At 41.7% G+C, this 11,106-nt stretch overlaps 1 protein-coding gene across 6 annotated transcripts in view; it reads left to right on the top strand.

Moving 5' to 3' along the window:
* The window catches only part of LOC102196955 (protein sidekick-2-like), an 85,551-nt gene that overhangs the window by 56,838 nt on the left and 17,607 nt on the right, over positions 1–11,106 (top strand). For 5 of the 6 annotated variants that reach the window (XM_005745429.1, XM_013913892.1, XM_013913893.1 and 2 more), the window contains exons 6-17: positions 972–1,083; positions 1,510–1,700; positions 1,956–2,039; positions 2,177–2,371; positions 2,834–2,950; positions 3,223–3,390; positions 3,903–4,005; positions 4,994–5,170; positions 5,458–5,594; positions 6,308–6,455; positions 7,630–7,770; positions 8,952–9,133. In XM_005745429.1, the coding sequence (XP_005745486.1) occupies positions 972–1,083; positions 1,510–1,700; positions 1,956–2,039; positions 2,177–2,371; positions 2,834–2,950; positions 3,223–3,390; positions 3,903–4,005; positions 4,994–5,170; positions 5,458–5,594; positions 6,308–6,455; positions 7,630–7,770; positions 8,952–9,133 (1,755 nt within the window). The remainder of the gene's footprint in view (positions 1–971; positions 1,084–1,509; positions 1,701–1,955; positions 2,040–2,176; positions 2,372–2,833; positions 2,951–3,222; positions 3,391–3,902; positions 4,006–4,993; positions 5,171–5,457; positions 5,595–6,307; positions 6,456–7,629; positions 7,771–8,951; positions 9,134–11,106) is intronic. The other variant, XM_013913894.1, reaches the window with a different exon arrangement.

The raw sequence follows: 11,106 nt of genomic DNA, 5'->3' as shown, positions 1-11,106 counted from the left end.
TTTAAATCTCTGTGCTGCCATGAAGAAAATCTTTGGATATTTGGGAATTCTTTGGCGTTAAATTTAATTTTTTATTTTTGAAATGTTTAATTCGTTCTGAAGAAATGTCAGCAGCATGTTAATTTTGTGTTGTTTGTTGTTTCCTTCCATGTTATGTTCTGGAAAGAATTTATATATATATATATATATATAGATATATTTATTTTTTTTAGGTATTTATTTGACTGATGATCAGGAAACTATGCAGTAATCACATGGCGAGTAGAGTCAAAGTGGTAATAACTCACAGGTCTATTTTTAGTCAGTGTTTGTAGAGGAAGCATTGCTACAGTCCTGTAGAGATTCTACAGGACTGTAGCAAGAAAAGGTTGAGATTTATAATCAGGTGCTGCAAAATAATAACAACAATAATAAAAACTTAATTAGAGCCCTTATTAACCTGAGATGGTCTCACACGGACATCCGGAAACAAACTTCAAAGCGATGCATGCACACAGCACACTGTAAATGTCCAATCACTCAGACATATACAAGTTCACAGGCCCATACCCGTACTCCGGGGAGGTGGGGGGAAAATGAGATCAGATTCAGAGAGAGATCACTGATTGAGGGCAGTGAATCGATGGTTGGCTGGAGGCTCTGTGAAACCCGTGAGTGATGGTGCCGCATTTAATCGCCTTTTCTGTTTGTCTCAATTATGTTACATAATGGCTTCTTAACACCTGGGCTAACACCATGCTCAGTAAATGCCGTGTGCACTAGAAAGAGGATCTAAAGTAAAGACAGGGGCGTTAATAGTTGGTTGATAGCATGCTGGCTACTTGGTTGTGATGGTGACAAATTGTCAGTCTCTGTGTAAGGATCTAGTCATGCTCAGTTGGCTATATCAGGCAGAGGCACAGGCTTAATCTGAGACTGGCATGCAATTTAAAGATTTCTTTCACTTTTGTGCGTTTCTGTGTGTGTGATAGATGTGGGAGGACCCGCAGACCCCATTGCCCCCTCCATCATCATCCCCCCAAAGAACACCAGTGTAACAGTCGGGAGAAACGAAGCTATCATGGAGTGTGTTGCCAATGCAAGGTAAATGTTCGCAAAGAGACATGCAGATCCTGAGGAGGAGACTGTAAATACACACAGTCAGGCATTCACACATTATCAAAACACCACCACCTTCTCCCACCCCCGCATCTGATATTTTGTGATTTAAATGAATCTTGGAATCTTTTGTTTGAACATAATAAAAAGTGTTTTGCACATCTCTCATTTTGTACCTCTCCTCCATTCTTCCCTTTGATTCAGGGCTTCACTCTGTTCTTCCAATCTTGCACAATCCCGGTTCTGAAATCTGACTATTATCTCAAATTCAAAGACTTAATCAGAATGACAGATGTATCCCATTGCTCCCCCAGTGCTCTGTAACCTTGAAACAGAATATAAATCTATATTAAAAACCACGCTCTCGGTCTCTTGCTCTCTTTTTCTCTTTTTCATCTTTTTCTTTTTCAGGCCTCTTGTCAAAATGAGTATCACTTGGAGAAAAGACGGGGCAGTGGTCAATACAGGGATTCGCGATTTTGGCCGTAGATTGGTCATCAGCTTGCCTGCAGTTAGCGATAGTGGCTACTATGAGTGTGAAGCGTCACTTCGGAGCAGCAGTGTCCCCTCCGTCACGGCCGGGGCCTACCTGCATGTTCTTGGTAAACAACGTTACAACATACATTTTGACCCTACAGAAAGCAGCTTAGCCTAAATGATCAGTGCTAATCTTCAAGCTGAGATACTTTTCAGAGTCTCCATTCAAAGTTTATATTTCAGTATTAACGCTAATACTGTTATATAAAGTCGTGTAAATGCGCTATTGCCAGATGACGGTGATGATAAAAAGCACGCATTAGTTTTGTAGCTGTTTTTAAAGGCTATTAGCGAGCAATCACTTTTCTTCTTCGGAACAGAATATCCTCTGTTTGTAAAAGAGCCGCCGAGTCACATCAGCGCAGAAATGGAGAAGGTAGTGGATATCCCCTGTCAGGCTCGAGGTTTGTGGTGTTTTTTTTCCACTATGCTCCTGCATGTGTGAAAGACTAAAAAAAGCAGTAAAAAAGAAAAGAAAATGGACTACAGGGTCACAGTGACCAGAGACAAAAAATAAGTAAATCCTTTCCTCCCTCTGCAGGCACACCACAGCCAGAGATAGTGTGGTATAAAGATGCAGTGCCCATCAGCCCGGTGAAGATCCCCAGGTACAGGGTGTTGGTAGGAGGCAGTCTACAGATCAACGGTCTCCTGCCAGATGACACAGGGATGTTTCAGTGCTTTGCTCGCAATCTAGCAGGAGAGATCCAGACAAACACCTACCTTGCCGTTACTAGTATGTCCCCCTTGAAATTTCTTTTCAAAGTTATCCACATGTCTGCCGGTTCATTCTGTTTGTCTTTCAGCTCCTTCCTCTCTTCTCTTTCCTAATCCTCTCTTGTCCCACTCTCTGTCTTCCCTTTCTACACCCATCTATCTATATATCTCTTTGCAGTGACAGATTTGTCAGCCTTGGATGCTCGGGCAATTATTGCCTATTTTTGAATGAGAGAATGAGCAGGAGAAGCAGAGAGACAGAGGCGCCTTGTCAGATTCTCAGAGCTGTCTCTGAGAATGAGACTTGACAGCTGCCCCTTTTGTCAAGTCCATTAAGCTCTCAGCTGCTACCTGCTTTATTAGGGAGAAAGCTGTTTATGTCTCTCATTATCACCTCTGTCTTACCTGATTTTGCTTGAACCTATGCGTTTTTCTCTGTGTCTGTGCGTGTGTCTCATGTGCCTGACCCCTCCCCATCCAGGTATTGCTCCTAACATAACCGCTGGCCCCTCTGACAGTGCAGTGATTGACAGCATGTCAGTCATCCTACACTGTGAAACCTCGGGAGCCCCGCGGCCAGCCATCACCTGGCAGAAAGGTGCGTGGGCTAACAGCATGAGGTATTGGGGAGATTATTATGCTGCATTTTGACTCGTCAGTTAGACAAGAGCTATGAAAAAGATCCAGAATATATATTTTCTCCAAACAAGCTGTATTTCTTTACTGTTGCTGTGCTGCTTTCCCTTCTGTTTGTTTTCCCTGACATTTCTCCAATACTTTAATCTCTCTTGTTCTTTCCCCACACACCCCCCTTTTTTTGTTCCCCGTCCTTTCTCCCATATCATCGATCACTTCCACCCTTCCCTGCAGGTGAACGTGTCTTGGCCAGTGGATCGGTCCAGCTGCCCAGGTTCACCCTGCTGGAATCGGGCAGCTTACTAATCAGCCCCTCCCACCTGTCTGACGCTGGAACATACACCTGCATGGCCAGTAACTCGAGGGGCATTGACGAGGCTTCAGCTGACCTGTTGGTCTGGGGTAAGCGTAACAGCAACTGGACACCCTCTGTAGAACAGAATAGAAGTTTTTTGGAGCACACCATAAGACTGTGTGATCTAAGCTATTTAAGCTATTCTATTTTAATCTCTCTCTTTATTTTTTACATTGTTCAACACTTGTATAACTTGCTGAAAATGATGAGACCTAGTCTAGACCTTTGGAATATGAGAAAAAATAAAAGAAGAAAATGTCTTTTTTGGTATTGTTATTATTAAATACATGACGTGTTAAATTCTAGAAGAATTACATGCTTTTTTTTCTCCTAGAGGTCATTGTCAAGACATTTGGACTTGCACGTGAACTCATTTTTGTGACTAAATTCACATTACAAGTCTCTGTAACCTTGCAAAATACTTTGCCCACTGAAAATAGAATATAATTTATGCTATTTCAGAGAGATATTGAGTGAAAGATGAGACCAATTCCTGTAATCTCTGTTCGGTTCACTGATCAAACAGTCTCTGAATAACAGCCTTTGGGCATTTTCACAGCACGTACCCGCATCACTAAACCGCCACAAGACCAGAGTGTCATCAAAGGGACTAAGGCTGTTATGACCTGTGGTGTAACCCATGATCCCAGTGTCACTGTAAGGTAATTTTTTGGAATATGCTCTCTTTTCTTGTTGGTCTTACTCCTCATTCTTTTTATGTAAGTAAATGTTGTGCAATTAAGTAGCACCTTTCAAAAAAAGCAGTATATGTTCACTTACCAGTAACGTGCCATTAGGATCACCTTGGATTTTAGTTTCTTGCCCAAGGACACTTTGGCTTATGGAGTTGACAGACATCATGTCAACAATGGGAACTGTAGACAACCTGTTCTACTACCTGAGCCAAGGCCATCCCATATTTTTTAATCACTCCCAGCCTTGCGAACAAGCTTGGGCATCAGTGTTGTACTTAATTAGTTTATGAAATCTGCATGAGATCTCATAGTGTTTATCCACCCTTAGAAGACTTCCTATGGGAAGCATTCGAAATGCTTGGAGTCAGATTTAGGAATTAGTCCATTGCCTTCCCTCATTCTTTAGACAGTCTTGAGCATGACAGAGTGTGTGTACAGGCATCTGTCTCAGAGGGAGTGAAATGATGTCTATGGAGCCCAGTGATTAGAGAGCCCGTCACCTGTGGGCCTACGACATTGATCAGATTGCAGGGTAAACAGATGAATATGTAAACAGAGTAATAACTTCAGACAGCGCCTTTAATTAAACGCAACACAGAGGAGATTAGCTGCAGAGCGCGAATAGTCGCTATTAATCACGGGAGCTCCTAATATTTGCATGTCTGCATGCATGTGCGCATGTAATGGGGGGTGTCCATATGTGTGGGTGGGTTAAATAACGAGGAGCGAAATCCGCGGATGATAAGTTGTGACACAGAGAGAGATTTTTCTGATCCAAACACTTTGCTGCCAGCTTTGTTGCGCTTTTCGTTGTTGCTAGCACCTTCTGTGTTTGGCGCATGAACTCATAAAGGGCAAACAAATTTGCTGTAACTGTAAAGTGTTAAAGTTTGCGTATGCGTGTGTCTGTTTTTTCGTGGGTAGCATAGTTACGTTGTCATGCACGTGCTTTCAGACATGTGTGGGAGAAGAGCGGCACTGTGATTGACGTGAACACGTCCCCGCGTTTGCGTCTGGATCCTGACGGGACCCTGCACATCTCCCAAACGTGGTCGGGTGACATTGGAACATATACCTGCAGGGTGACCTCGGTGGGTGGCAATGACTCTCGCAGCGCCCACCTCCGAGTCAGGTTTGCATATTTACCCAATGTCTCCCCAGTCTTATCGTGCTGTTTTTAGTTGGTTTTTTTCCTCTGTGTTTTTCTTTTTTCTTTTACATGCAACCAGGACATGATGGATGGATGTTTCCTCCACTGTTGTGGTTTATCACTGCTCTCCTCTCTAATCCATCAAACCCCTCGAATATTTACAATGCCTCGCTCTCACTCTAACTGTTCAGCTCTGTTATTTTCTGCCTTCTTGTCTGATTCTATTTCTCTTATCACTTGTTCCCTCTCACCCACATTTACACGTACAGGCAGTTACCTCATGCTCCAGAAAACCCAGTAGCAGTTCTGAGTACCACTGAGAAGAGGGCCATCAACCTAACGTGGGCCCAGGCCTTCGATGGCAACAGCCCCCTTATCCGCTACATCCTGGAGGTCTCAGAAAACAGTGAGTTTTTCCACCAAGCACCTCTATCACCTTTAACCATGCACACCTAATGCAAACTCACAAATGTAATAGTTTTATTAGTAATTTCAAAAGTGATATTGCTAGTTTGTTCTCAAAGGGAACACTAATTTGCAATCCCTCCTATTATATTACATTTCAATTGTGTATCTAAAATTGGCAGTTGCACACTCTCATACATTCCTCAATCTGTATAACTCAATTGCCTCACTTGTGCGTTTCCTTACAAATGAACAGGGAGACCAAATTGTTTTGCTGTCCAATACTCTTATCTTCCTTTCACTTGATAAAATCAAAGAAGTGGGAATGTTTTCACCCACTGAGACTAAATTGCTCAACCATTTCTCATCGAAGCTCAGGCTAACTGAGTAGATGACAACTCATTATAAGGAAAATGAATCTGAGGATGCAGATGGGATCTGGGTTTTGGATAATTGAATTGCAATTTGATATTTAGAGGGACTTTATGCAAAATAAATTATTTGTCTCTTATCAGTAGCTGCACTATTATTACTGAAAAAATGAAACAGTGGTGTGCAGGGATAGTCAGAAATAACAATGAATTTAAATTTAAGTTCGCAAGTGGTGGAGAGAGGTTTTTTTTTCTCAAGAGTCTTAATGACCTCACAAGGTCATTCATCATTCTCTAGCTACTGCTCACAGCTTTATCTTTATGTGTGTCCTCTCTATCTCAGATGCGCCTTGGACAGTGCTGCTGGCCAACATTGAGCCAGAGTCTACTGGGGTTACTGTTGGTGGCCTCATCCCGGCGCGTTCATACCAGTTCCGCCTGTGTGCCGTAAATGACGTGGGCAGAGGCCAGTTCAGCAAAGAGACTGACCGGTGGGTGCTGCACTTAGCTGTTATGCATCTGCTGAATGTTAAAAATATTGCTCGTAGACTGTGTTTTTTAATGTGTACACTGGCCGCGAGACAAGCGTTGCACTTTGGAGGGCTTTTACTGTTCTGGAACAAGCCGTTCTTCCCCGCTCGTCTTGGCAGTTCAATAGAAAATCCTGTGATTATTTCCTGTAAGTCCACTTTTTGGTCTTCATTCCTCTGGGAGTGAGGGAGAGATGAGCCGGCTTCAGGATGGGCCTTTTCAAGATAAAACTGTGAATGAGCTGAAATTGCGCTTTGTGAAGACTTGATGGGTGCGCTGACCCAGCTTCGTCTCGCTCCCTCCTATTAACTTCCTTTGCCATACTTCATGAGTAAAATACAGAGAGGCTTGAAAGTGGCAGAGCTCAACACAGACTCAAATCTCAAGTGAATTTTCTTGACTAGGAAGAAGAAGCTGTCATAAACATGCAGGCCCACCTCCGCGCACTCTCACACACATTCTTAGCTCATCACTATTCACCTATGCACACTACTGTCTGACCTTGCGCGCATCAACACAACCCATTGGATGTTTTTTTCTAACTGCAGAAAGACCCTCCTCAAACCACACACTTTCGCGGAGCCAAATTCCAGTGTGAATCTGCCCAGACAAGAATGCACCACAGGAGGGTGACTGAGCGTCAGTGAGTGCAGGGCTTTTCTGAGGCACACCTCTTTGATCCTAAACACTCTGCTTTATCTCCTCCAGAGCAGTGCTCCGGTGCACTGGGAAGAAATCAAGATGTCATCTTAAATTGACTTAAGGGAAAAGTCTGCCTGGATCTCTCTTTCTTGTTCTTTTATATCTTTCGCTCACTCGCCCTGTCTCTCCATTGTGCTGCTCCATTTTTTACCAAGGCCTCTTTGATCTTTTTTCATGCCACAGCAAGCTGTCCCTCTGCGGACAGTATTATAGAGAATATGTTTTGGACAAAGACACAGCAACACTTAACCCAACTTTCCTTTATGGTGTTCTGAAAAAAAAACACAAAAAGCTGTCTTTATTATGTTTTGATGTCTATGATGAAATGGAATAGAAATATGCAGAAACCCAGGATAATTAATGCACGGCTTCACTTTGTCTCTGCTTTTACCTCTCCTTTATTCTTTCTTTTCTCCTTGCTCCTCGCTGCAGACTAACTCTCCCCGAAGAACCTCCCAGCGCCCCCCCTCAGACAGTCATCGCAAGTGGCCGCACAAATCAGTCCATCATGATCCAATGGCAGCCACCCCCTGAGAGTCATCAAAATGGTCCACTCCAGGGCTACATCATCAGGTAAAAAGACCATGACAACCTGCCTGTTTCTCTCTCTCTCTCTCTTTTTTTATCCACGGATAGGTGCCTGTCTGGCCCTGTGCCATTCAGATGCGATAATAACTGTTATGCCAGTCCCTTTTCTCCCTTTCCATTTCGCTTCATTCTTGCTCATTGTGTCTGTAGAATAATTGGTGCAAATTAAATACCTTCTTCTACATCCATCTGTTGTCACCTCTCTTTTTGTAGCCATTTTATAACTGCTCTGCATGATTTTTTTTTTCGTACTCTTACTGCTCTCAGTCCCTCGCTATTGGCAAAAAAATGCCAGTAAAATCCTAATATATGTTTATTGTGTTCTGTCTACTCCCCGAAAGCCTTCGGTTGATCCAGAATGCTGGAGCATGAGGACTGACAGGGCTAGAAAGAGAGATCATTTTTCTCCCATTTTAGATTGTCTTCATGTTGTCCTTGCTAAATCCAGAATCTGATTTAAAAACCTTTTTTCACATAGAAAGTCTTGAATAGTCAGGCCCCATCTTATTCTAAAAACCTCATGTACTATATCGCCTTGAAAAACCACTTCCCTCTCAGACTGCTGGTTTACTTCATATTCCCTAACACACTTGTGGATATTTAAAAGTAAAATGGGAGAGAGCCTTCATGTTTCAGGCCCCTCTTCTGTGGAACCAGCTCCCAGTTTGGATATAGGAGACATCCTCTCTTATTTTAAGATTAGACTTAGGACTGGATCAGGTGAGCCTGAATGCTTCCAATAAGCCTAGGCTACTGTGGGGTTTCCATTATGGATTCAGTATTTCTTCTTCTTCTCACCTCTTTTCACTTTCTATTTGTTTATATAACACTTTGTGTTTAATTAATAGTTATTAATCTCCTTTTTTCCTCACCCCCAACTAGTCACAGCAGATGGCTGTCCCTCTCTGAGCATGGCTCTGCCAGAGGTTTCTTCCTTTTAAAAGGGTTTTTTTTTTCATTTCCACTGTCACCAAGTGCTTGGTCACAGGGTGGTCTGATTTTTTGGGTTTTCTCTCTATTATTGTAAGGTCTTTACAATGTAAAGTGCCTTGAGGCGACTGTTGTTGTGATTTGGTTGCTGTATAAATAAAACTGAACTGAATTGAATGGTCTGTGCGGTCCTTGTCTTTCTGTCTTTCTCTATCCTTCAATTACTCTGCTCTCAGGTACTGTCTGTCTGGGCTTCCAGTTGATTGTCAGATGAAAAACATCACAAACCCAGACCAAACAAGTTTGCTCCTGGAGGACCTCATCATCTGGACCAACTACGAGATTGAGGTGGCAGCGTACAATGGAGCAGGCCGGGGCACCTACAGCCACAAAGTCACTGAGTGGACTCTGCAAGGAGGTGAGAGTAGCAAACAGACAATATTATAGTAAAAGCAGGGCTCAAGTTAATCGTTGTCTGCAGGCATCACGCTGTGGGTTTCAAAGTTTCCCTTTTTACTTAAAATTAAGCTTGAAACGTGAAACTTGACACATTTATCTTTCTTTAATGTCAAATTAAGAGTTATCAATCATGCAATCATGTTTTCATTTTTTTATTTACCACTGAAATGGTGATGTGTACACATTTTAAAGAGTACAGCCACTACATTTTTTATTTCTGTTTCCTATCTTGAATCATAAATCAGCATTCAGCACAGAGCAGCAAAAAGGTCTGTAAAAGGCATGACAAGTCATAAGTAAGTGCTATTTTCCTTTCAACGCTGCTTATTTTTAGTCTTAATAAATGCTGCGATAAACACAGTATGCAGCTATGAGCCCATAAGCGTCATCATATACTTCAGCCAGGCTTTTACTTAACTTTTAGTTTGGGGTTTGAGATTTATCTAGATTCATTAATTTTGTCCTTGCTTATTTTTATCACATATCTCTGTATGGTTATGCATAACACATGCTTACTACCTTTTAAATATATATGTTTTTCTTTGAAAATGTGTGTCTTTTTTACTGAGTGCCCCATTAAAATGCATGCTGTTATTCAGACTTTCATAGTTTCATAGTTTCCAGACTTTTGCATTTGTCCTTATTTTTTTTATTTTAGAATGTTTTTGTTTGTTTGTTTGTTTGTTGGTTGGTTGGTTGGTTTTTATTATAATAATAATATGTTATACTGTAGTGGCAGCAGGAACAGCGCTATGATTAGCACTGTTGCCTCACAACAAGGTCCAAAGAGGGTTGTAGTTTTGAATCGGCAATGTTTCTATGGGTAGTTTGCTTGTTCTCCTCATGTCTGCATAGGTTGTCTCCAGGGACTTAAACTTCCTCCTACAATCCAAAGACATGCAGTTAGTGAGATTAGGTTAACTGATTACAGACATCCCAGTCTCCATAAGTATAACCTTTATTTTGACAGCCCAAAGACTTTGGTTGTTTTTCTCAGCACAGATTTAATTGTTTCTGCATATAAACTATCGAGTGATGATGAGTGTCAGATATGTGACATATCTTTTGATTTTTGCAGAGAGAACCTGTCTCGGTTGGCTTCTTTTCTCATTGTACATGCTGAGTAGTGTAATTAGAACACATATTGTGAACTTTCCCCGGTGTCATACAGCTACATATTTCGACACGCCTACTGATTCCAACACCTTAGGCTTCTTGTTTCCCTGTCTGTTCAAAATCTTCAGAGGATAAAAGTCAAATTAGCAAAATCTGTTTTTGCCTTTGTGGCAGCAGATCTGAAGGGAACAAGCTTTTAGATATTTAGCTTTCGGAAATCTGGCTTCATGTTTTTTTCCAACGTGACGTTGTAACACAGTAACATGCTGACTTTTTGTAGATTCCAGCTTTTGTGTTAGCGTGTTGAAAGGTTAATCTGAGTTTTTACTTTAAGATTTAAAGATGTCATCATTGCTGCCAGTCAAGGTCAATCCGTAGATGACAGTATGTCTAGAAATCTTCCTTCTATACTTTACCAAATGCCTTCTGATTCAGATGCACTGTGCTGACGTTGAATGTGATTTTAAATTCCTTTAACTTGTATATAAAGCTCTGACAGGCTTAACACATATCTCTGGATGCCTGTCGTGGTAAATCCATTACATGAACAGAGATCTCTGCACCATACTCAATAAATATTCCCTTGAGCATCCATAAGAAAACTGGGAGGGTTCACATTTCATCATATGTTCCATTTCCTGCTAAGAAACAGTTATCCAAGGAAAATTCAGAAGTTATTTTTGACTTCTTTGGATTTTACAGGCGCTTGGGTTTTTGCATTACTAGTCTGTTACACTCTTTTCAAGTCTAAATGTCAGGTAGCGTAAAAGAGAGTGAGAGCAGGCTCTTAGTTTGTTCCTATAGTATGGAAATAAA

Source organism: Pundamilia nyererei, unplaced genomic scaffold (assembly GCF_000239375.1).
Source record: "Pundamilia nyererei isolate P.nyererei 1_Seehausen unplaced genomic scaffold, PunNye1.0 scaffold00158, whole genome shotgun sequence".
NCBI lineage: Eukaryota > Metazoa > Chordata > Actinopteri > Cichliformes > Cichlidae > Pundamilia > Pundamilia nyererei.
This window is presented reverse-complemented; position numbering and strand designations above follow the sequence as displayed.